The 24707-nt window shown below is 41.2% G+C and overlaps 1 protein-coding gene and 2 pseudogenes across 3 annotated transcripts; 2 read left to right on the forward strand and 1 right to left on the reverse strand.

Annotated features, from left to right (window-relative positions):
* The first annotated feature begins 48 nt into the window (after positions 1-48).
* On the forward strand, positions 49-18263 carry MGME1 (mitochondrial genome maintenance exonuclease 1). 3 transcript variants are annotated; one of them, XM_047851259.1, is made up of 5 exons: positions 49-246; positions 885-1467; positions 5983-6199; positions 16971-17103; positions 17494-18263. In XM_047851259.1, exons 2-5 carry the CDS (start codon positions 954-956, stop codon positions 17653-17655), a joined length of 1026 nt encoding a protein of 341 aa, XP_047707215.1. In that variant the 5' UTR covers positions 49-246; positions 885-953; the 3' UTR covers positions 17656-18263. The 3 variants fall into 3 exon arrangements, with proteins under 3 accessions (XP_047707215.1, XP_047707214.1, XP_047707216.1); XM_047851258.1 differs by having other exon boundaries at positions 888-1467; XM_047851260.1 differs by lacking the exon at positions 49-246 and adding an exon at positions 289-554.
* LOC125163179 (uncharacterized) lies at positions 3822-3969 on the reverse strand (annotated as a pseudogene).
* On the forward strand, positions 6554-13707 carry LOC125162033 (DPY30 domain-containing protein 1-like; annotated as a pseudogene).
* Positions 18264-24707: the final 6444 nt, after the last annotated feature.

Below are 24707 nucleotides of genomic sequence, written 5' to 3' on the forward strand. Positions count from 1 at the left end.
CGCAAGGGCGCGATTTGGAGGAGCCCGCGCTAACGCCTGAGAGGAGGGATTCCCCACGGATCGCGGGAGTGTCTATGGCAGTGAAGGAGGGGCTAGCTGCGGGAGTAGGAGCTTCGCAGTGCATGCCGGGACCACCGCCCCTTGGGCGGAGCCAAACTCGAGATCCAAGCGCGGGATCGAGGAAAGTACGGGTCCCGAGTGGTTGTCGGCGCTTTGGAAGTTCAGCGAAGTGTGGTGGCTTCAGAGGTACATATCGGTGCCGTGAGCTGGGCTTCTGTTTAAGCCTTCTCTTCCTTAAATTCGATTTCCACACGAGGGGCCGCAGCCGTCCAGTCCCCACCCCGTGGTTCCACACGTAGGGCGGAGGCGGAGGCCGCCTTCTGGGGATCACGTTGGTGGGCCCCGCTGACCACCGCTTACCCGCTCGGACCTGGTGGGACCCTTCAGAAGCTCAGTTTCCACGTCTGTAAAACGGTGTCGCAGTAGTACCCACCTTAAAGCGTGTAAGGGCTTAAATGAGAAGTCTCCGCCCGGAATACCTAGCAGAGAGCCTGGTATGTAGGGATCAGTGGTTAACCGTGACCATGGTGGCCGCTGTAGGACGGGCTGGAGCGTTGCTTTTGTGTGTCTCACACACACCTCCCTTTCTAGGCGTCCCGTTTCTTATGATTGAATATCGGGGACGTCTTGCCCCAAGCTGGAGCATTTCACATTTAACAAGTATTGTCCTTCCTGGCAAAGAGAGTCTTTGGAAATAGCTTTGTCCAAACACATCGAAAAAGCTTAATGGAATACAATTTGATATGCCTTATGCTAATGCGGCTTTCATTTTGGCGGTTTAGATATTTAATACGTTTGGTATCTAATGCCACTTTTCTTTTTAGTAGGAGTGCAAAAATAAAAGGACCTTAACATTGCAAGTAGACTAGAGGGAAGTGAAAAAGCATCTAAAGATGAAGGCGTTTCAGACCATCTGCCGGCAGCTCAGAAGTTCAAAGGGGTTTTCTGTAGAACCAACGACCCGTGTGGATTTCTCCACTTCCTCTTATTCCTGTAGCCGGAAGAAAAAAGTGAACCCTTATGAAGAAGTGGACCAAGGAAGGTATTCTGATTTAGTACAGTCTGTCTTGTCATCCAGAGGCCTTGCTCAGACTCCAGAATCATTGTTCGAGGAGGATAATTTACTGTATGGACCTGTGAGTAAGTGTAAGCCCCCAAAGCAAGATGAGGCGGCAAAAGTTCCAGGAAACTGGTGTCCTCTCTTCAATCCAGAGAAAAGCATGAAACCAAATGCAACAAGTACTCCTACAATTCCTTTGAGAATCCCTTTGCAAAGAAACACGATTCCAAGTGTGACCAAGGTCCTTCAACAGACCATGACATCAGAACAGATTTTCTACTTGGAGAGGTGGAAACAGCGGATGATTCTGGAATTGGGAGAAGATGGCTTTGCAGAATATTCTTCAAGTAATTTTCTCAATCCTGATTCTGTATGGTTACTATGTTTTCTAGAAAATAGAGCACTGGTATCAAAAGAATGAGGGTATTTTTTGACCTGAACTAGTGAGGCGCTACTTTAAAATGATAATTAGCATTAAATAGCACTCTATATTAACTCAATCATGACAGCCCTGTGAAGCATAGATACTAGTATTCCCAGTTCACAGATGAAACAAGCACAGGGATCAAGTATTTGACCAAATTATGTAGAAAATTATTTTGTTTCATAAGCTACAAACTTGAGTGTTGGAGTTGCCTGTTTTCTCTGATTAAGGAATCAGTCACCTGATAACAATTCTACTTTGCTAGGCATGCTATTCAGAATCTAGGAAATACTCCCTTGCTCTACTTTTCCTCTTTGACATGTAAGTTTAAAGACTGGCAATAAGCTGGAACACATAATTTGTTGTTCAGATCTCGGCAAATTGAGATAATAGATGCTCTTGATTGGTAATTGAAAATAAGTAAACTTTAGCATTCAACTCCTAACTTATTAACTTCTTAGACAAGTGAGGAGAATAGTTTCCTTAAAAACAGGTTCCATTCAAAAGCAAGGTGAGACGAAAGACCATTGGCACAGGTGAACTCTCTGGTCCCCATCAAGATTGTATAGTTGTTTTTTTTTGTTAGAGCTATGTTTTACATCGATCATTCCTTAGCCCATGCTTCCCAGAGCAGTTATGTGTACCCCTAGTAGGTGGTACAGAGCACTTCCATTTTTAATTTTAGGAGTAATGTACTTGTTTTTAGGCACCTTAGAAAAAAACTGTGTGTGGGTATCACATTAAACATGTGGTCACATCTGTTAAGTATTTATATAGGTTGTACCTGCATATGGCAAAAATGGTCAAGGTCCTAATCTCTTAGAACATTCCTCAGCTGTGTGGGGCCAAGAATCTATGCAAGGGCCACCTGCCTTTAGATAATAAGTAACAACATCTAAACTATTCTCTGTTTTCTAAACAAGCAACATAAAAACATCTTTTAATGACATCTTAAGTTTTTTATTTGTACCACAAGAATTTAGAATTGACGTGGTTTCCACATGGGAAGTTGTTTTTCATTTTCCTTAAATCTGGAATGTCATAGCTGTGGGAATCCTGGAATTACTGAATCAGAAAAGTAAACGCAGAAACCTGCTAGGACTTGTGGGAACCTAGAACTTGTAGCCCCTGGCAGAGTAAAAAAGTGCTCTGGGGCCTCCTTGATAAAGAAAAGGAATTTCTGTGGGGAATGTGAACGAGCTCCACCATCCCAAAGCAGAGAGAAAACTATGGTGGTTTTACATATAATCAACTTTGTTGATCTAGATTATTACTCGAATGTGTTTCTCAGTTAACTCAGGATCAGTTTTAAGAAACAGAATCAGGGCATTTGGGTGGCTCAGTTGGTTAAGCATCCGACTTCAGCTCAGGTCATGATCTTGCGGTTTGTGGGTTCGGGCCCTGTGCTGACAGCTCAGAGCTGGAGCCTGCTTCAGGTTCTATATCTCCCTCTCTCTCTCTGCCCCTCCCCCGCTCGCACTCTGTCTCTCAAAAAAATAACAACAACAAAAAAGAAGGGGGGGGGGTGGTGGAGGGGATTGCTTTTTTTTTTGTTTTCTCAAGGGGGCAATCACATGAAGATTAGTGTCCTGATCCTCTTAACCAATAAAAAAGAAAGGAAGAAAAGAAAGAAAAAGAGCATATCCTAACCCGCTAAATTGATTAATGCGTCAGGAGAGGCAGTTTTTAAGTAGTGTATTGATAAATTCCTTTCCGCCTGGTCTTCCCAAAGGCTAGAGCATAGAGAAGTGCCCAGAGCTGGCATTCTGTCAAACATTTGGTCAGTTTCTCAAGCATCAATTTACCTTTTGAAGATTGCCAAGGATAACAAAGTTTGACTTTGATTTATATGTGTTGATCATAGTGGAAAAGATGGGTTTCTTCATTTTTTTTGCTACAGTGAGTTTTTAATCCTGCCGGTTCTATCAGTCAGAATCTTGGAGACTCATGGATTTTTTTTTCTTTCATTACTTTAATTTACTGAATGAATACTCTGACTTGATGCTTTCTGCAGTAAATGTATGCCTTTTAAATTTTACTTTGACAAATTCAATCATATTTAATGTTCTGAGCCTTACAATCTTTTTTCTTTCTTTTTTTTTTTTTTCAACGTTTATTTATTTTTGGGACAGAGAGAGACAGAGCATGAACGGGGGAGGGGCAGAGAGAGAGGGAGACACAGAATCGGAAACAGGCTCCAGGCTCTGAGCCATCAGCCCAGAGCCTGACGCGGGGCTCGAGCTCACGGACCGCGAGATCGTGACCTGGCTGAAGTCGGACGCTTAACCGACTGCACCACCCAGGCGCCCCAATCTTTTTTCTTTTTAAAAAATTTTTAATTTTATTTAAATCCAAGTTAACATATAGTGTATAATAATGATTTCAGATACTACACTTGATCTAAGCCAAAAGGCCGAGAAGCGATTATAATAATGATTTCAGGAGTAGAATTTAGTGATTCATCGCTCAGGTATAACACCAAGTGCTCATCTCAACAAGTGCGCTGCTCAATGCCCATCACCCATTTAGCCCAACACCCCTCCAGCAACCCTCAGTTTGTTCTCTATTTAAGAGTCTTAGGGCACCTGGGTGGCTCAGTTGGTTAAGTGTCCAACTCCTGATTTCAGCTCAGGTCATATCTCATGGTTGGTGAGATCGAGCACCAACTTGGGCTCTGAGCTGCGGGTGCAAAGCCTGCTTGGGATTCTCTTTCTGCCCCTGCTCTGCTTGTGCTCGTTTGTTCTCTCTCCTTCTCAAAATAAATTAAAAAAAAAAAAAAGTCTGTTATGGTTTGCCTTTCTCTTTTCTCTTACTTTTCTTTCCTTTCCCCTATGTTCATCTGTTCTGTTTCTTAAGTTCCATGTATGAGTGAAATTACATATTAATTTTCTCTGACTGGCTGACTTCTGAGCCTTACAATCTAAGGGATGTAATCTAGCTTCTGATGTTCATTGCCTCTTCTATGTGAAGAACCCAGCCAGGGGTTAAGTCTGCAGTGGAGAATGAGTTTATTTGCTTGGCAGTTGATAAAGTAGGATTTTTTTCTTCCTGTTTTTAACATGTTTGTGTTTTTCATTAAGCTAATGTATAGATGAATACTGTACTCTTACCTAGGTTTTAATTCCATCGGTCTTAAATTTCTTGTAGGCCTTTCATATGCTAGTAAGTCCAATTGAGCCAAGTACATTTGGAGTGTAATAACTCAGTTTCTCAGTTGAATTTCATTTAACTCTCCAAGTAATTTCCCAGAAGTGATTCCATTTTTTTTTTGTCAGTGGTAAAACTGACCTTTCAAAATCCTGGTAAAACAATAGTTGACAAATGTAATATGGTTTTGCTATTACCTTAGTGGATGAGATTGTTTTCCTCATTTTCTATGGGTGTCTCCAGGCATGTATATTTCTCACTCTGCTCCTGTGCGTATCTAAATGATGGTCTCTGATTTTGCCTTCTTCACTGTGCTGTATAACAGACTGGAATTGAACATGGACTCTGGTGCCAAGCTGCTAGTCCACCTTTTTGCTTTGGGGCAATTAACAGCACTATGTAGGCTTCAATCATTAACTGGGAGTAATGATTCTTATCTTGCTGGGCTGTTATGTTTGAAAGTTAAATAATATTTTGAAAGTGCCAAGGCCACTGCTTAGCACAATGCCTCTTCTTTGTCTCCTTCCCTTATCAAGAGTCCAGTGAATACATAGAACTTCTTGGGTTTCTTAAATATGTTTGGTTTTCTTTTCTTGAAAGTGTATGAGGATATGCAGATATCAAGTCATTATGTTGTGTGCCTGAAATGAATATAACGTATGGCAACTATAGGTCAAATTTTTTTAAGCATATGAGGAAAAAAATTCAGGAAAAAAATTAGGCTCTTCTTGCCCTAGAAAAAAATGCAGAAGAGTGTTACATATTTCTTCTCCTCACCCCCAAGTTCCAAAACATCCAACTTGTTGTTTTTAATTTGTATATGCCTTGATTTTCATTCCTTCCCATTCATTAAGCCTTAGTAAAAGGATTCCCCCACCTGTATTCATTAAGTGTTGATTGTAACAAGAATTGTGAACAGAAGCAAAGTTCCTTAAATTTCCAATAATTACTTATCACAACCAGTTAAGTTACACTAATGGATACTTAAATTCACAGTACCCTAAACTAGGTGTGGTCCTATTGCCCCCAGATCTTCAATTGTAGCTTTGGCCTAATCCTAGAAATTCTTTATTTTAATGAATTTTATTGTTCAAGCTATTTTAGTCCCTTTGGTTTTCAAAGCGCGATTCTCAGGTTTCACAAGAGGCTGAAATGTGTATTTTAGGGATTGTCACTTTAAAGGTACTTTATGTAATTTCTAATTTTACTGTTCACAAGTTTTAAGGCATTTGTCTTTTAGTACTAGCTTTGTTCTTATTTGTTTTTCTTTTTCCCCTGATTTTCTTTTCAGACATATTTTTACAAGGGAAACGGTTCCATAAAGCCTTGGAAAGCATACTTTCACCCCAAGGAGACTTGAAAGAGAGAGATGAGAATCTTGAATCTGGATATGTCGAAAGTGTCCAGCATATTCTGAAAGATGTCAGTGGAGTGCGAGCTCTTGAAAGTGCTGTTCAACATGAGACCTTAAAGTATGTAGGTCTGCTGGACTGTGTGGCTGAGTATCAGTAAGTATTAGATTTTTTTTTTTCCATCGAAGTGTGGAGATAAATTAACACAGGGTGGAACTGATGATGCCTATCAAATACTGTTTCTTCCTCTGAATTCCTGCTCCAAGGTGTAGTCTTGTGAAGTCAAAACCTATATGATACGTAAAAGAACTGGGGGCAGGGGTCGCCTGGGTGGCTAAGTCATTTGAATATCCAACTCTTGATTTTAGCTCAGGTCGTGATTTCAGGGTCATGAGATCAAGTCCTGTGTTAGGCTCCATGCTTTGCACAGAGCCTGCTTGAGATTCTCTCCCTCTGTCTCTCTCTCTCTAATAAAATTAAAAATTAAAAAAAAAAAAAAAAGAATTGGGTATGGGGCAGGAAGTAAGGACAGATATAGGAGGAAGAGCCTCCTAATTCTTGTAAATCTGTGTTCCAAAATCAAAGTATTTGCTGGAGAAAAGGTATAAGTTTTCAATATCCAGCATGTTCCACCTCCCCTAAGCCCAAGCAAACTACCAGCTGCAACATCCAATTTGATTCCTGCATTCTGTTTCCCCATTCCCCTAAAAATAGCACCTTTATCTATTGGCCCTGAAAATTAACTCTTTTCCTGGCTTCCAGGCAGTGTTTGACATAGATAGGAACTCTGAGCTTCCTAAAGCTTCCTGTGGTTTTTAAATTGCTGCTGTGTTACTGTTTTTCCCATTTATTCCATATTCCAACGGGAGATATAACCTGCAGATATCCCTATTCCAAAAAAAGGATGCAATACACAAGGATAGGGAAAAACCTGTGAGTATAACTCTTGGAATTCTAGTTAAAATTTGAATTAAAAAACAATTGACAGAGCATTCATGAAGTCTGGAAACTGTTTAGGCAACCAAACAGTTTTGTGCCATAGCTGCTTTGTACCTGTGAGGCGGTCTATGTGCCTAGAAATTTAATAAGCTATTTTTAGCTGCCCTTTAGATTAACCAAGGCCGCCGTTCGATCAGTTCTACCCAAGGCCTACAAGAAGTTCATGACGCCAAATGCTTAACCGCGCTGTACACAGTGCTGACGTTTGTTTTCTGCTCTTTAAGTGAAAAGCATCAACGTTAAGAATATGAACATTGAACGTTCCTGAAAATTAAGTTTTCAGAAATTTTAAAAACACTTTTTAATAGGTAATATATGCATTTGGTTAATCCAAGCTATTAAAAGTAAATCTCCCATCCCCACTTTTTCTTTTAAAAAAGGTCTTTAATGTGGTAAAGTATATATAACATAACATTTACCATAAAATTCACCATTTTTAAGTATACAGTTGAGTATTATTACATACATTCATAATGTTGTACAACCATCAATACCACCCATCTCCAGGACGTTTCATCTTATAAAACTGAAATCCTGGGCCCGTTAAAGTAATCATTGTAATCTCCTCTATTTCCAGCCTCTGGCAACCACCATTCTACTTTCAGTCTCTATGAATTTGATTGACTACTGTTAAGTACCTTATGTAGGTAGAATCAAAGTGACTGACTTATCTTTATCCTTTGATGCACAATTTTTAAAAAATTTTCCTGTATTTTTTCTTTTGTTACCTGTGCCTTTGGTGTCACATCCATTAAATCATTGCCAAATCCAGTGTCATTAAACTTGGGCCTTGTGTTTTCTTCTAAGGGTTTTATGTAGTTTTAAGTCTTACCTTTAGTTCATGGATCCATTTTGAGTTAATTTTTGTATATGGGGTTAGGTAGGAGTCCAACTTCATTCTTTTGCATGTGGATAGCCACACTCTTCAGGGCCATTTGTTGAAAAGACTGCCGTTTCCGCATTGAATAAACTTGATACCATCGTCCAAAATCATGTGACTGTGTGTGGTGAGGGTTTATTTCTGGGCTGTCTATTCATTTCTATTGGTCTATATATCTGTCTTTATACCAGCACCACACTATTTTAGTTATTATAGCTTTGTAGTAAGTTTTGAAATCAAGTATGGGTCCTCCAGTTTTCTTTTTCAAGGTTGTTTTGGCTGTTCAGAGTCCCTTGAGATTCCATATGGATTTTAGGATGGGTTTTTCTATTTGTGCAAAAATTGTTGTTGAGATTTTTATAGAGATTATATTAAATTTGTATATCACGTTGGGTAGTATGAACATCTGAACAATATCAAATCTTCTAATCCATGAACATGGTGTATGTTACCATTTATGCCTTTAATTTCTTTCAGCAATGATTTGTGGTTTTCATTGTAGAAGTCTTTAGTCTCCTGGGTTAATTCTCAAGTATTTTACACATTTTGATGTTATTATAAATGGAATTGTTTTGTAATTTTCTTTCCAGATTGTTCATTGTTTACGTATAGAAATGCTCCTGACTTTTCTGTTGGCTTTGTATCTGCTACTTCGCTGAATTTATTTATATAGTCCTACCAGTTTTTGTGTGAATTCTTTATAGAGTTTTTTTGTTTAAGCTTATTTTTATTTATTTTGAGAGAGAGAGAGAGAGAGAGAGAGAGAGAGAAAGAGTGCATGCATGAGCAGGGGAGGGGCAGAGAGAGAGAGTGTGAGAATCCCAAGCAGGCCTCACCCTCAGTTCGGAGCCTGACATGGGGCTCAATCCCACAGCTGCAAGGTCACGTCCTGAGCCAAAATCAAGAAGCGGATGCTTAGCCAACTTAGCCCCCCGGGTGCTCCTAGAATTTTTAATATAAAAGATCATGTCAACTGCAAACAGAGATAATTTTACTTCCTTTCCAGTTTGGATGCTTTTTTTTTTTTTAAGATTTTTAATGTTGATTTATTTTGAGAGAGACGTGGCACGAGTGGGGGAGGGGCAGAGACGGGGAGATACAGAATCCAAAGCAGGCTCCAGGCTCCAGGCTCCGAGCTGTCAGCACAGAGCCCGACATGGGGCTCGAACCCACGAGCCATGAGATCATGACCTGAGCCGAAGTTGGACGCTCAGCCGACTGAGCCACCCAGACGCCCCATCAGTTTGGATGCTTTTTATTTCTTTGTCTTGCCTACTTGCTTTGGTTTGAATATCCAGATGCTGTTAAATAGAAATGGTGAACGCAGACAGCTGTGCCTTGTTCCTGATCTTAGAGGAAAACTTTCCAGTCTTATACCATTGAGTATGATGTTTACTGTGGGTTTTTCATATATGGCCTTTACTATGTTGAGGTAGTTTTTTTCTATCCCCAGCTTGTTGAGTATTTTTTTCATTAAAGGATATTTAATTTTGTCAAATGCTTTTTCTTCATCAATTAAGGTAATTATGTAGTTTTCCTCATTCTGTTAAGGTATATTACGCTGGTTAATTTTCATTGTGTTGAATCATTTTTGCATTCCAGGAATAAAGCCCACTTTGTCATTGTGTATAATCCTTTTAGTATGTTGCTGAATTTGGTTTACTAGCATTTTGTTGAGGATTTTTGCATCAGCGTTCGTAAGGATTATTTTTTTGTAATATTTATTTTTGAGAGAGAGAGGGTGGGGGAGGGGCAGAGAGTGGGGAGACAAAGGATCCAAAGCTACAACAGAGAGCCTGGTGTGGGGCTTGAACTCACAAACCAAACCACGTGATCATGACCTGAGCCAAAGTCAGATGCTTAACCAACTGAGCCACCCAGGCACCCCTCATAAGGATTATTGTTCTGCAGTCAGAGTGTCTTTGTCTGGCTTTGGTATCACAGTAATGCTGGATTCATAAAGTGAGTCAAGAAGAGTTCCCTACTTTTCAATTTTTGGGGAAAAGTGTTGGTATTGGTATTAGTTATGTAAATGTTTGGTGGAATTCACCCATAAAGTCATCAGGTCTAGAGCTTTTATTTGCTAGTAGATTTTTGATTACTGATGAAATCTCCTTACTAATTATAGAGCTATTCAGATACTCTGTTTCTTCATGACTTAGTCCTAGTAGGTTTTATGTTTCTAGGAATTTATTTATTTCATCTAGTTCATCCAACTTGTTTGCATATGATTTTTCATAGTACTCTTCTCCTTTTTATTTCTGAAGTAGTAGTAATGTCCCCAATTTCATTTGATTTGTGGAATTTGAGTCTTTCTTTTTTTCTAATCCATCTAGCTAAAAGTTTGTCAATTTTGTTCATCTTTTCAAAAAACCAATGTTTAGTTTCAGTGATTTTTTTTTTCTATTGTTTTTCCATTCTGTATTTCAATTATCTTAAATCTCTTATTTCCTTCTATAAGCTTTGGGTGTACATTTTCATTTTTTGGTTCCTTAAGTTGTAAGGTTAAGATATTGATTTAATTCTATTTTTTAATGTATTTATTGCTATATACTTCTTCTGTAATACTGTTACAGTATTAAAAGAATGGTGTTCTTTAAGTTTTGGTATGCTGTATTTTCATTTTTATTCATCTCTAAGTATCTTCTAATTTCCCCTGTGATTTTTTTCTTTGGCTGATTGTGTTAATTTCCACAAATTTGTGACTTTTTTTCAAGTTTTACTTCTGTTATTGATTTCTAACTTAATCTTGTGATTAGAGAAGATACTTTGTATGGCATCTTTTTAAATATATTGAGACTTATTCTTTATGGCCTAACATATGGTTTGTCCTGGAAAATTCCTGTGTGTGCTTGAAAAGATACATATTCAGTTGTTGGGGAGCAAGTGCTATATGTCTGTTAATCTAGTTGGTTTATTGTGTTGTTTTAAGTCCTTTATTTCCTTACTTACCTTCTGTCTGGTTCTACCCATTATTGAAAATAGATATTGAAGTCTCCAACTATTATTATAGAACTGTTTTGGGGGCACCTGGCTAGCTCAGTCGGAAGAGCATGCGACTCTTGATCTCAGAGTCAGAGTTCAAGCCCCATGTTGGGTATAGAGATTTTTTTTTTTTTTTTAATTTTTTTTCAACGTTTTTTATTTATTTTTGGGACAGAGAGAGACAGACCATGAATGGGGGAGGGGCAGAGAGAGAGGGAGACACAGAATCGGAAACAGGCTCCAGGCTCCGAGCCATCAGCCCAGAGCCTGACGCGGGGCTCGAACTCACGGACCGCGAGATCGTGACCTGGCTGAAGTCGGACGCTTAACCAACTGCACCACCCAGGCGCCCCTAGAGATTTTTTAAATAAATAAAACTTAAAAAGGAAAGAAAGAAAGAAATGTATTTCTCCCTTCAACTTTTTTCAGTTTTTCCTTCATATATTTTGTTAGTCTGTTACTAGATGCATAAATGTTTATAATTGTTATATCTTGATGTATTAAACCTTTTATTAAAGACTGTTTTGTCTGGTTTTAGAGCCACCTTTGCTCTTTTTCAGTTATTATGTGCATGGAATATCTTTTTCTGTCTTTTCACAATCAGCCTATTTGTATCTTTGGTTATACTGTGAATCTCTTGTAGACAACATATAGTAGAATCATATGTTTTATCCATTCTGCCAAATGTAAATGGGGCGCCTGGGTGGCTCAGGCAGTTAAGCATCTGACTCTTGATTTTCGGCTCAGGTCATGATCTCACAGTTCACGAGATTGAGCCCTGCATCTAGCTATGTGCTGATAGCATGGAGCCTACTTGGGATTCTCTCCAAAAATAAATAGATAAACATTAAAAAAAAAAAAATAGTTACAAGGAGGAACTTCTTTCATTTTGTTATTTATTTTTTACATGCATTATAGCTTTTTGGTCTCATTTCCTGTATGTTACAGTCTTCTTTTGTGTTTTATTTCCTTTTTTGTAATGAAACATTTCAAATCCTTTCTCATTTCCTTTTGTGTATATTCTATAGCTATCTTCCTTTTGATTACCATGGGGATTACATTTAACATCCCAGTTATAGTGCTTTGATTTGAATTTATACCAATTTAATTTCAATGGCATACACAGACTATGCTCCTTTGACAGCTCTGTCCCTAACCCTTTCAGTTGTTGATATCACAAAATTGTCTTTATATATGTGCAGTTGGCGGGTTAAGGTTAAGAGTTAGAGAGGGAGTCAACATACCATCAAAAGTACCTTGGAACATGTCTAACTCGGGGTCTAGTAGAAGTGGCAAGAATTTGCCTAGTGGATCCAATACAATACGTAGTATTGGGATTTACAGGTGTAAGGAAAATGTAACCATGGAGCAGCTGAGACCAAAGAAAATGGCCAACTTGGAGCATGAATGAGAACTAGCTCCAATGGAGCCTGAAGTGGGGGAGAGACTTAAGTAAAAGGAGCTCATGTTTCAGCAGCAATAGCTGATAGTTCAGCTGGAGTTGGAAATGCAAGAAAATGAACAGGAGAACTGTAGAGAGCTCAAGAACAATTAGAGAAGGAGATGAGAATGTGTATAGAAAATAAGAGTGAAGATGTTTCACATTCAGAGGATAGATACAGCAGCCGACCCCAGAAAACACAAGTTGAAATTAATGATCTGTATGGGGCACCTCACCTGAGCAGAGTGGAAGAACATGATGAGCCAATGCTATCTGATGTTTCATTAAATGTTGATCAAGATTTGTATGATCAACCAACCTGAGAAGAATAAATTTGCTTGCTTCAAGTTTTTTGTTTTAAACTGTAGAAAACAAAGTGGAGTTACAAACCATTGTTACAATAATACTTGCTTTTATAATTGCCCGTGTATTTACCTTTATTGAAGTTTTTGAGCATCTTTAAGACCAAAAAGGTCTTTGGCTAGATCTGCTATCACATCTTTTTCAGGGGCAATTTATGTTTCTTTTTTTCCTCTTTGAATGGGCCATACTTTCCTGTTTGTTTGTATGCTTTGTGACTTTTTTTTATTGAAAACTGGGCATTTGAATCTAGTATGTAATTCTGGAAATCAGGTTCTCCCTCTACCCCTGGGTTTGCCAGATTTTGTTCATTGTTTTTATTGGGGGTGGTGTTGTAGGTTCTTTCCTAAGGATCAGTCTGAGGTATAAACTTAAGGTCTTCTCAGGTCTTTTCTGAGCCTGTACCTCTCCCTGGACATGCACAGTTACTGTCACTTTTTGATTTTCCGCATATATGCAGTTGCTTTTGGATGTTGTAGTCTTTAGCATCTAATTCCCAAAAAGGAAAAAAAAAAATGAAGGGGTGGAAAAAATGTGCGTTGGCCCTTTAAATCCCCAGGAAGTCAGGCAGGTGGAAGGAGAGGGGCTTGCAGCAGTGGGTGGAGTTGCAATAACAATAGCTACCCTCCTCTTGTCTACACCTCTGTGAACAGAAACTGCAGTCGGTGTTGATAACGCGGAGAAGGGGTCCTTTGTGTCCCCTCCCATTCCCAAGAGCCAAGTACACCCTGCTCCAGGATCATGTGCACAGCTGCCTGCCTCATGAGGAGGAGGGGGATGGGTAGCTGCTAAGAGCTGAAATTGACCAAAATTAACCACAGTTTACCATCCAAGCCTTCAGTAGCCTCTGGATTTCCAATAATTGTATCAGACAGATTCTGCCGTTGCAATTGTTGTCAAGGTGGGCCTACAGATTTGTGGTGCGTCCTACTCTTCCATCCTCCTAGAATCCTCTACCCCCATCCTGGTTTTAACCTTTGGTTAAAAGTTCTTGTGATCCTGAGATATTTTTATGACTGCATGCACTATCATTGGTCCCCACCCCCACTTACTCACAGTGCCAAACCCTGCTTTTTTCATTCTGAAAACATTCTAGAGATCCTTATTAGAGTTTATATGATCTGCAACATCCTTTTCTCTTTTAATAATTTTCCACCACTCAGAATTAGCAGTTATTAACACTTCGTCACATCTGCTTCCAATTTTTTTTAAATATAACACAAATTAAGCTCGCATCACCTATAACCACCTCTTATCTCCTCTCATAGACCCCTGGCCAAGGACAATCACTGTGATAAGTTTGCTGCTGTGTCCTTCTAGGCTACTTCCTATATTATTTAACACACCCACAACACTGTATAATGCATGCATAGGTACACTGCCAGTCTACTCTGCATACAAACACCACTGTGTATTGTTACGTACGTGTCTGTAATAGTCACAAGCTTCTGGATATGTCTTATCACAAAGCTGGTAAGATACGAGGGTCGAGAGCCAGGCTGGCTGGGTTTCATTTCTGGCTTTTCATCTTAACGTTAGGCTAGTTACTTAGGCTCTCTGTACTTCAATTTGTTCATCTGTAAAATAAGACAGGCGCTGGGTGGCTCAGTTGGTTTAGCGTCCAACTCTTGATCTCAGTTCAGGTCTTGATCTCAGGGTTGTGTGTTCAAGACCGGTGTTGGGCTCCACACCCAGCATGGAGCCTACTTAAGAAAAAAATAAAATAAGACAAAAGATAGGATCTACCTCATAGAGTTGTTATAGAGACTAAATGAGACATTCTCTGTATAGTACTTAAAATGAATACTATCTACTCAGTAACTGTTAGCATGATTATTTTGATCTTGTTCTCTGTTTTTAACTTATTTGGTATTCCTTTTTACTAATGAACCACATCCATTTCCCTGTTGGGGAAATTCAGGTAATTTCTAGTTTTTCACAATCACGAACTGCAGCAGTGAGCGTGTCTCCTTATATACTGTTGTGAGAGTTTCTCTAGGCAGGCGCACAGGTTCATTTGCTGGTTTGTTCTGGTGGATGATATATACAGTTAGTCTGAAGTAGGCCTGGATATGAATACTTAAATTTTCCAGGCATTTGTCACTTTTATGACATTTTCCCAGGCATTTATCCCCAGGGTATCAAACCATTCTCTCCAGCAGGTACCTAAAAAGGAAATGGCTATGTTAAAGGGTATGTGCATTGTAAATTTTCCCAGATGAAGGTGTGCTTATTTCTGCACAGTTTTAATGACACAGTGTTAGATGTAATTTATTAACATTGTATCTCATAATTTCAGTCTGCATTTCACTTAGGTTAGACTGAACATCTTTTCATTTGTTATGAACTGTCTTTGTTCAGTTTTAATTTGGAGTTATACTACTAAAAATCTTTTCCACATTATTAAGTTCTGCAAGTTATAGTTCTGCAAGTTACAGTATGTTTTGCAAGAGACAGTGGTCCATATCAGAAATCTTTATTTTAGGGTATTTTGATTTGCTCCAGGTTGAGAACTGAGGTTCTGGGGTTACTGGGGCCCTCTCTTCATTTGCATAGATTATAATTGTTTTGTAATATTACAAAGTTTGACAGAAATAGTAAAACTACCTCTAGACCTGCACTATCTAAGAGAATACCCACTAGCTACATACGGCCTTTAAATACTTAGTGTGGCCAATCTCAGCTGAGGTATGCTGTAAATGGGCAAAGTAGGTTTCAGTGACTTAGTACAAAAAAGAAGGTATGGTATCCCATTAATAATTTTTTTCATATTACATAATGAAATGATCAAATTTGGGGTATGTTGGGTTAAATAAAACATTAAAATTTCACCTGTTTCCTTTTTTTTTTTTTTTGATGTAACTACTAGAAAATTTGAAATAACACGTAGCTTGCATTTTATTTCATTTAGACAGTGCTACTCTAGGCTGACTTATAAATACATTGCATAGGTTGTAACTCTAGAGCTATGGTCACAGGTACGTAACATGCATACTTTGTACAAAATCTCCGTTTGGACCGCTGGTTTGAAATTGAAATTATGAAGGGCCCCTGGGTGGCTCAGACGGTTAAGTAGCTGACTCTTGGTTTTGGCTCAGGTTATAATCTCACAGTTTGTGAGTTCGAGCCCCACATTGGGCTCTGTGCTGATAGTGTAGAGCCTGCTTGGGATTCTATCTCTATCCCCCCCCCCCCCCCCCGCCCACTCGTGCACACTCTCTTTCTCAGAATAAATAAAATTTTTTAAAACTTGAAATCATGAAAGATTGAACAAGTAGTCACCAGTTGTCAGTCTACTGTCCCTGTGATCCTTCTGATCTCTGCATTTGGCAAGTATAAAATCCTACCAGGAGAGGGGTAATGGGGAGAATGCACTGGTTATTTGACTTTCTTTAGAAACTGGCAGGAATTTTTTCCCCCCAATATCCCTACTAGGAAGACCCCCTGCCCTGTGTGTAAACTTTCAGGGCAGGGACCAGGTCTTCTTATCTGTATCTCTGCTTGTAGTTGGTGCCTATTAAATGCTAACAGATTTTAGCCTCAGCTTTGGTTTCTGAGCAAGAGGATTTCTGAAGCACCATGCTTCATCCTTCATGATGGGGACTTTGCTACTGATCTGTTGTGCTTCATCAACTGAGATAGTGATAGAGACATAGTTTCAATTCCCCTGTCAACTGTTAAAGAAAAGGAAGCCATGAGGGTCCAAAGGAATTTCGAGAAAGTTTAGAAACTAGAACTGTGGAAAAGTCCCCTAGCACTTCCACATGGGCCTGCCCCTGTCGTTGTCAGCCGGGTACTTCAGGAAGCACTTCCCATCACACCCCTGGCAGGCCTGTCACTGAGCTGAGTATAGGGCTCATCAGAAAGAGAACATCACACTTCTCTAATCCTCAGAAGTAGAGATCAGGGCAGCTGTCTTTTTGAAAAGTGGAGAAAGGGGCGCCTGGGTGGCTCAGTCAGTTAAGTGTCCGACTCTTGGTCTTGACTCACTCAGGTCATGATCTCACGGTTCCTGAGTTCAAGCCCCGCGTCAGGCTCTGTGCTGACAGCGCGGAGCCTGCTTGGGAGCCTCTCACTCTCTGCCTCTGCCTTTCTCTCTCTTTCAAAATAAGTAAACATTAAAGAAAAAAAAAATTATTTTTAAAGAAAAGTGGGGAGAGGTCATTGAGTGATAATAAACTATACCTGAGAAGAGGCTTAACCTATTAGGGTTTCTCAGTTTGGACGGTGACCTACTAAGACTTCCTTTGGTTTCTCTTTAGGGGCAAGCTGTGTGTGATTGATTGGAAGACATCGGAGAAACCAAAACCTTATATCCGAAATACGTTTGACAACCCGCTGCAGGTTGTGGCCTATGTTGGTGCCATAAATAATGATGCCAACTACAGCTTTCAGGTCAGGACACTGCACCTCTGCTTATGTAAAGCCTTGGTCAGTGCTTATGTATGGCCATTTAACTCCTTATGATTTTTATTCTGTTTGTGTCCCACTGTTTACTCCATTCCTTGTCCTTTTACCACCTTAAGAAGCACTTCCCTCTGTTCCTGAGCTTTCTGTCATTGCTAATAGTGCTTTAGTGTTTACAGTCCATTCTTGGATATCTTATTTGTCATCTTTGTGTTCTTATGTATCCTGATACAATCTTTCATCAACACATCTTCGAAACCGTTAGGAGATATTATTGTAGATTGTTTTGTTCTGAGTTTGCCCTGAAGCAAGACGGAAATGAACATCAACTCTGGCCCTACGGTATAAATACTGGAACTGCCCTGTGTTTCTTCCTAGGTTCAGTGTGGCTTAATTGTGGTTGCCTACAAGGATGGATCCCCTGCTCACCCCCATTTCATGGACACTGAGCTCTGTTCCCAGTACTGGGCCAAGTGGCTTCTTCGACTAGAAGAATATACGAAGAAGGAAAAGAACCAGAATATTCAGAAACCAGATTAGAGGACAGGACACTGTTTGGGAACATTCAGTAGTTCCTCACAGTTTGGGAAGATATATTGTTATTTACTGTAGAGATGTGACAGGATCTAAGAGCTTCATTACACAAGTGGAAGTATTTGTTGAAATGTAGTACAGCCAAAAAGATTGAAAAGCCAGAAGAGTTTAGATTTTAAAGGTTGGACTTGAGCATATAAAAAAAAAGCACAAGGAAGTAAGGTCTGTCACTTACCTGGAAAAGGGCAAGCAGGACTCACACAGCATTGGTGTCCCTTGGACTCCCCCAACAAACTTTCTGTTATCCCAAGGAGGATGCCCAGTCTTTGAATTGAGATTGGAGAGGGTGAGGCTTGGTGTGCAAGAAGTTCCCTCAGGGTACCCTGGGAGGTAAGGGGCCACACGCCCCCAGGCTATGTGTGGGGTGGGGGGAACTTGCATCAGCCAACTCCTACTGCCAGTGCAGCCTCCTAAAACTGGTTTTATATATTGAAGTTTTCTTTCTTTTTTTTAATTTACTTTTAAGACAGAGCATGAGCAGGGGAGGGGCAGAGAGAAGGAGACACAGAATCTGAAGCACGTTCCAGGCTCTGAGCTGTCAGCACAGAGCCTGACACAGGGCTCAAACTCACGAACCATGAGATCATGACCTGAGCCAAAATCAGACACTCAACTGACTGAGCCACCCAGGTGCCCCTGAAGTTTTCTATATATTTCATTTGGGGGAAAAAAGCTTCCTTTTAACTTTTTTGGAAAATAAATATGTGAGTCCTTAGCCTCAAATAAGCATTGCTCTCTGGGAAGATGGAGCATCATTGCCAGTCCCCCCAGCATACACTAAATAACTCCCACAGGTATCCAGACCCCAGTCTGACATGCGTAACTATAGATATTTTAGTAGCTTTATTCTGGTTTGAGTCAGTGAACCATGTGCACAGAGAAAAAGTATCATTTGTGAGATTTTTCAGCTAGGGAGAACAATAATCTAATTTTTCTGTGTTTGATAAGTAATAAAAATTATTAGTTGTCACTGGGATCAGGAAACTTGAATAAATGGCCAGTGTAGCTTTGGGGGAAGGTTCCCTGTTTTATGGGATGGGTTAGCATTTAAGTGACAGCTGTGGTCTTAAAATAATAGGGTGCTACCACCACTTTTTTCTTAGCTGTTAATTGTAAGAAATAAAATACAAGATGTGCGTAAAGTAATGAAGCTTTTGTTTCTGTTTCTTTTTATTTAGATTTATGTGTTTCTAGAGTAATTTCATAAGCCTGGAAATTGTTTAGATTTGGTTTTAGAAGTTCAGAAATCACAATTTTTTTTTAGGTTTAATTATTTATTTTGAGAGAGAAAGCACGAAAGGGGTAGAGCGAGGAGAGAGGGAATCCCAAGCAGGCTCCGCACTGTCAGCGCAGAGCCAGGGCCCGAACTCACAAACTGCAAGATCATGACCTGAGCCGAAGTCAAGGGTTGGACGCTTAACTGACTGAGTCACCCGGGCGCACCCAGAATTCACATGTTTGCTGCTGGCTCAGTAGCTTTGGTATGTGTTCTCTGTAAGTGCACACAAGAAGGAGGTGCTGTCCACCATGGTCACCTGGCAAGGAAAGTAAGGTTCAGGTAGGAGAGAGGAGGGTTGAGAGAGACCTTTCACTGACTCTATACACCTCTGCATTCTTTCCAAGCAGCAGATATTCATGTAGCCTGTCATTTCCAAAATGAAAAATCAAGTGAGATAATTAAAAGTTATAACAGATTTTGCCACCCTGTGAGACCAGGGCCCAGCAAGACTTCATTTTAATACAGTTCTCTTGGGTTACTATAAATGCACCTTGGACCTGTCACTTTGCATCAAGAATCTCCCAAGCTAATGGCGTGAAGAGTTCCATGAAAGACTCAGAGTCTGACCAGGCAGACGGTTCTATGAGAACAATGAGGGTTGATCCCTGGGCAGGCTTCCCTGAAAAACCCAGGGACACACCAGTTCCTGACTACAATCCTGATATTCCTCAGATGTCACTACTTCAAGAAGTCGCAGTCCTCTTGAGAGGGAAATGTCAATGAAAAGTTGTTTCCCCACTAACACATAGGAGGAGAAAGCCAAATCTTCGTTTCTTAACTAGATAATTTTTCAAGAATTACCATCTATGGGGGCACCTGGGTGGCTCAGTCGGTTATACACCCAACTCTTGATTTTGGCTCAGGTCATGATTTCACCGTTTGTGACTTTGAGTCCAGCGTTAGGCTCCGCACTTAACAGAGTGGAGCCTGCTTGGGATTCTCTCCCCCTCTCTCTGCCCCTCCACTACCCGCGCATGCTCTCTCTCTCTCAAAATAAATAAACTTAAAAAAAAAAAAAATTACTATGTATGTTACTGAACTGTGGATACCACTTGTTCCCCTAAGTGATATGGCATATTTAACTCCAGTGAAATGAAACAAGATTTGTGATGAGGGATTCTCTGATTGAGGATGCTTAAAATATTTTTAAAAGGAGGTATAAATTGCTTTTGTGAGGAGGCTTCCTTACAGTACAGGACACAGTATTACAGTCTTCGGCTTTGAGACAATCCATTAGATTCAAAGCTACCCACATAGCCTTCTCTGTAATTTACATTCTTAGTGCACTCAGCTGCTGACAAAAGGTCCATGCTGGCACTAAAAACCAATTTTCAAATCTTTCTAAAATTATGCCTTCTGCCCTCCCCATCCCCACCCCCAGACCTGGCTTCTTGCTCGGAGCCATTATCCCTGTTTAATCTGAGAGCATTAACCTCTATAAACCTATTATAGTTCTAGGAAAACTTGTCAACATATGACCTGTGGTTTCATATGTGTTGACTCTGGTAAATACAGGAAGAGGGTTAGTTGTAAGTCATTGTGTTTCTAGGTAACCAGTTTGCCTACTGGCTTTAAATGGAGTTGGAGGGAGGTAATTTGTTGGAATCACTGTGTCTTTCCACCTGAGCAATTAAACATTTGATTATAACCTGCCCTCCGCCCCCCTCTTCCCCCCCCCCCCCCACAAAAAACGGTGAAGCAAGGGAATAGTTTGAACTTTAAAAGAAACACTTCAGGGGCGCCTGGGTGGCTCAGTTGGTGGAGCGCCCGACTCTTGGTTTCGGCTCAGGTGGTGATCTCATGGTTCCGGAGATGGGACCCATGAGGGGCTTTGCGCTGACAGCAAGGAGCTTGCCTGGGATTCATTCTCTCTCTCTCTCTCTCTCTCTCTCTCTCTCTCTTCTCTCTCTCCCTCGCTGCCCCTCCCCCGCTTGCATGCACACACACTTTCAAAATAAACTTAAAGAAAAAAAATTTTTTTAAATAAAAGAAACACTTAAGTTGTTTGGAGCTGGTGCCCTAAAGAGAACCGCTGTCTTAATCACTAAGTACAAGTTAGAACTGACTCCCTGTCTCCCTCTTCCCTCCCCTCTTTCCAGCCTCAGAGTCCTGCACCTTAAGCAAAAACCATATGCTGTTGCCGCTGGAAGTCTCACCTTCGGAACCTCTTAAGTGATTTCTACTCTAGAAGGGAACTTGAGAAAAGCTCTCTGGGGAGATGTCCCTGATGGAGGAAAAGGTTTGTGTGGTGGCTTGACAACAGCAGTTATCAGGCTTGAGGATTGCATTTGTAAAGATCCAGTCATAAAAAATGATATTCTGGATCAGGCTAGGCTTTGAGCTTTTGCCTCTTTGCTCAAGAGACAGGTAGGTTAGAGAGAAAATAACAGAGCATTACAGATGACTTTAAAAGCCCTTGCCTTTTTGTTCCCCAAATCCCATTTAACCTTGCCCCTGAAACACCATCGTAAATTTGGTATATACCTTTCCGGTGTGTCCTTTTATAGTTTTACTCCCGTTGTTGGTCTCAATGAATGATACACAGTTTTGCTTCCTCGTTTTGATTTTTGCTTACTGTATCTCAGCATTTGATTTTGAGATGCGTACCCGGTTGACCGCTTCTAGGTCTAGTGCCTGGCTTTAACGGCTCTGCAGCATTCCCTCGTGCTTTATTGTCTCGCTAACGCACTGTTTAGGCTAACAGACACTGCTGCAGTGGATTCCCTCCTATATGTGTGTGGTGTGTTTCCGGGTGCACACGAGGCACGTGCAGTGTAGTGGAAGCAGGGCGAAGGTTGGGGCTCTGCCGCTTAATAGCTCTGTAACCTCAATCAAGGTGTTTGACCTTTGTGTGCCTGGATTCCTCCTTGGTAAGTTGGGGGGGGGGGGGGCGGGGACGGGAGAGTTGTAAGGAGCAAATGAGGTAAGCACTTAGGGCAGGGCCTGGCACATAGTGGGGACAAAGTAAACGTTAGCCGTCATCGTCGTAATCAATTGATCAAATCTCCGCGTGTCGTGGCTGGGTCACATAATGTGCACAGCATGAACATTACTGCCAGATTGCTCCAAAATAGTGCTATCAACTCACTCTTCCACCGGTGCTTTCTGAATTCCCTGCTGTCCCACACATTCACTAACCCAAGAGTTTTAGGACTTTTTTGTGCCAACACGATGGGGTGAGAATAGTTACTTTTTATTTTGAACAGCGTTATTGTTTGAATAAAATTTGCTTTAAAGCGGGGTTGCCATCTAGTGGTGGGAAAAGCAGACTGCAGTTATGTGGCACAAGCCAAATACCGGTGAACCTACCTGTATCTTGGGGTTAATTTAGGCATTTGCATCACTACCACAGGTCTAGTTGGAATTGAGGCAACTGTGTGAGGGTTCTTCTGTTATCTTTCCCCACTTTTAAGCAGCTCGTGATTTTTCTCTTCATCTTCTCTGGCACAGCAACATGGAGACCTGTCTGTGCAACCCCGTGCGCGCGGCCTCACAGCCCAATGAATCTGGGTCACTGGCTCACAAAAGAGGAGTGAGATAAATTAGGAACGAGGCTATTTACAAACTGGCAGGAGACTGTGGCTCCCAGCAGGGCGGGCTTTCCTTGAGCGATCCTAACCTCCCCCCTGGGCAAGTGGTCAAGTAAGCGCCTGCATCAGCCTCCTTCCCTCAAGCCACCACAGAGGGGTGACCAGGGTCCCAATTATCGCCCTTCCAAATCAGGCACTTGGACCGCCTGCTGTGAAGACTTTTAAAATCATAGCCTACAAAGATTTAAGAGTGTGTGACAATGTTAGTGGTTAATCATCAAAGGCATAGGTACATTTTTAAAGATCTGTACAAAAATGTTCCATGAAAGATAAAGGTGTAAATAAAGCAATGTTACTGAAAGGTTATATAACCTTAGTCAGGCATTTAATCAAGTACTGTTACTAAATTAATGGGATATTAAAAGAAAAAGTCTCAACAAGCAGCATAGGTCAGCTGTGATTAGAAACAGCCACTCGGGCTGATCTAGACTGTCCCTTAGCAGCAGGCTCGTGCCCATTTCCTTGAAAAAAAAATTTTTTTTTTTTAATGTTTGTTCATTTTTGAGAGACAGAGAGAAAGAGAGTGCAAGCAGAGGCGGGGCAGAGAGAGACAGAATCCGAAGCAGGCTCCAGGCTCAGCTGTCAGCACAGAGTCCAACACGGGGCTCAAACTCACAAATGGCCAGATCATGACCTGAGCCGAAGTCGGACACTTAACCAACTGAGCCACCCAGGTGCTCCCAGCTCACGCCCATTTCTAAGCTGTTATTTTGCGAATGCCTTTGCCTCAAATAACTTCCCTTCCTCCCTTTGTTCAGCCAGATCTTAATTTTCTAAGTGTTCGGGTCTAAACCCAATCCTCCCTCAAGTCTTCCCAACTCCGCAAGAAAGAAGATGCCGTGGTGTCGAAAGCAGGGGCCTCAGCATCAGGCAGACACCGAATCCGGCCTGCTGCCTGTTTCTGTACAGTCTGTGAGCTCAGGACTGTTTTCACATTTGAAATGTTTGACGGGTGCCTGGGTGGCTCAGTCAGTTAAGTGTCTGACTTCAGCTCGGGTCACGATCTCACGGGTTTTGAGTTCGAGCCCCATTGGGCTCTGTGCTGACAGCTCAGAGCCTGGAGCCTGCTTCGAATTCTGTGTCTCCCTCTCCCTCTGCCTCTCCTCCACTTGTGGTCGGTCTCTCTCTCAAAAATAAATAAAATGTAAAAAAAAAAAAAAATTGTTGAAATGTTTGAAAAAAGTCACAAGCAGACTAGTGACACAAGAAAATTATAAAAATTCTAAATTCATTGTCTAAAAATAAAGTGTTATTGGAATACAGCGACACCCACTTGTTTTTATATTGTTTGTGGCTGCAGAGTTAAGTATTTGCAACAAAGGCTGTAGGACCTGCAAAGTGTGAGGTATTTGTTATCTGGGCTTTTTCAGAAAATGTTGGCCGTCCCCTGGTCTGGATGAGAGAGAGCTGATGGTGGCTTGGGCAAGAGAGGTGGCAGGAAATGCCGGGCAAGAGCCAGATCCGAGATATACTTTGGGAGCCTTGCCTGGCCATTTGGATGAGCAGGGTGAGGACAAAGTATAAATGAAGGGTAGCTCCTGGGTTCAGCCCTTGAGCAGGTGGGTGTCATTTGCTAGAATGGGAAAGACGAGAGAGAGAACAAACCAGGTGAAATCCTAGCTCTTCCCCTTGCCGACAGCATCATTAGCTCACTTTGCAGTTACAAATCACCCCGAAATTAGTGGCTTCAAACTTATTTCTCCTGAGTCCGAGGACAAGCTTGGCACTTCTGGTCTGGGGACCGAGCTGAGGTCGATCTAGGGTAGCTCAACATCAGCCGGGGCCACGGAGATGCCTGGCCCTGCACCTCCCATCCTCCAGTGGGCTAGCCTGGGCTCGCTCAGAAGGCAGTGCTGGAAGGGGTTCCCAGGAGCTGCAAAAGAACAAGCCCCAGTGCACTGTGCTTTTCAAGCCTGTCTGGGTCACATTCACTGAAGCCCCAGTTCTCAGGAGGCAGGGGGCCGTTAATTCCACTCATCACTTCTTGACGAGAAAAGCCAAAAAGTCACACTGCAAAGGGGTGTGGATCCAGGGAAGGGAAGAACTGGGGGCATGTTTACAATCTACCGTGCTGATGGTGTGACTCAGGCAAGTTACCCAAAGTCTTTGGGCCTTGGTTTTCTCATCTG

This window comes from Prionailurus viverrinus, chromosome A3 (genome assembly GCF_022837055.1).
Source record: "Prionailurus viverrinus isolate Anna chromosome A3, UM_Priviv_1.0, whole genome shotgun sequence".
Classification (NCBI taxonomy): Eukaryota; Metazoa; Chordata; class Mammalia; order Carnivora; family Felidae; genus Prionailurus; species Prionailurus viverrinus.

Coding starts and splice junctions, on each gene's coding strand:
- MGME1 (XM_047851259.1), top strand. CDS start 954: ATGAAGGCGTTTCAGACCATCTGCCGGCAGCTCAGAAGTTCAAAGGGG. Junction 1,468..5,982: donor CTTTGCAGAATATTCTTCAA/GTAATTTTCTCA, acceptor TTTTCTTTTCAG/ACATATTTTTACAAGGGAAA. Junction 6,200..16,970: donor GACTGTGTGGCTGAGTATCA/GTAAGTATTAGA, acceptor GTTTCTCTTTAG/GGGCAAGCTGTGTGTGATTG.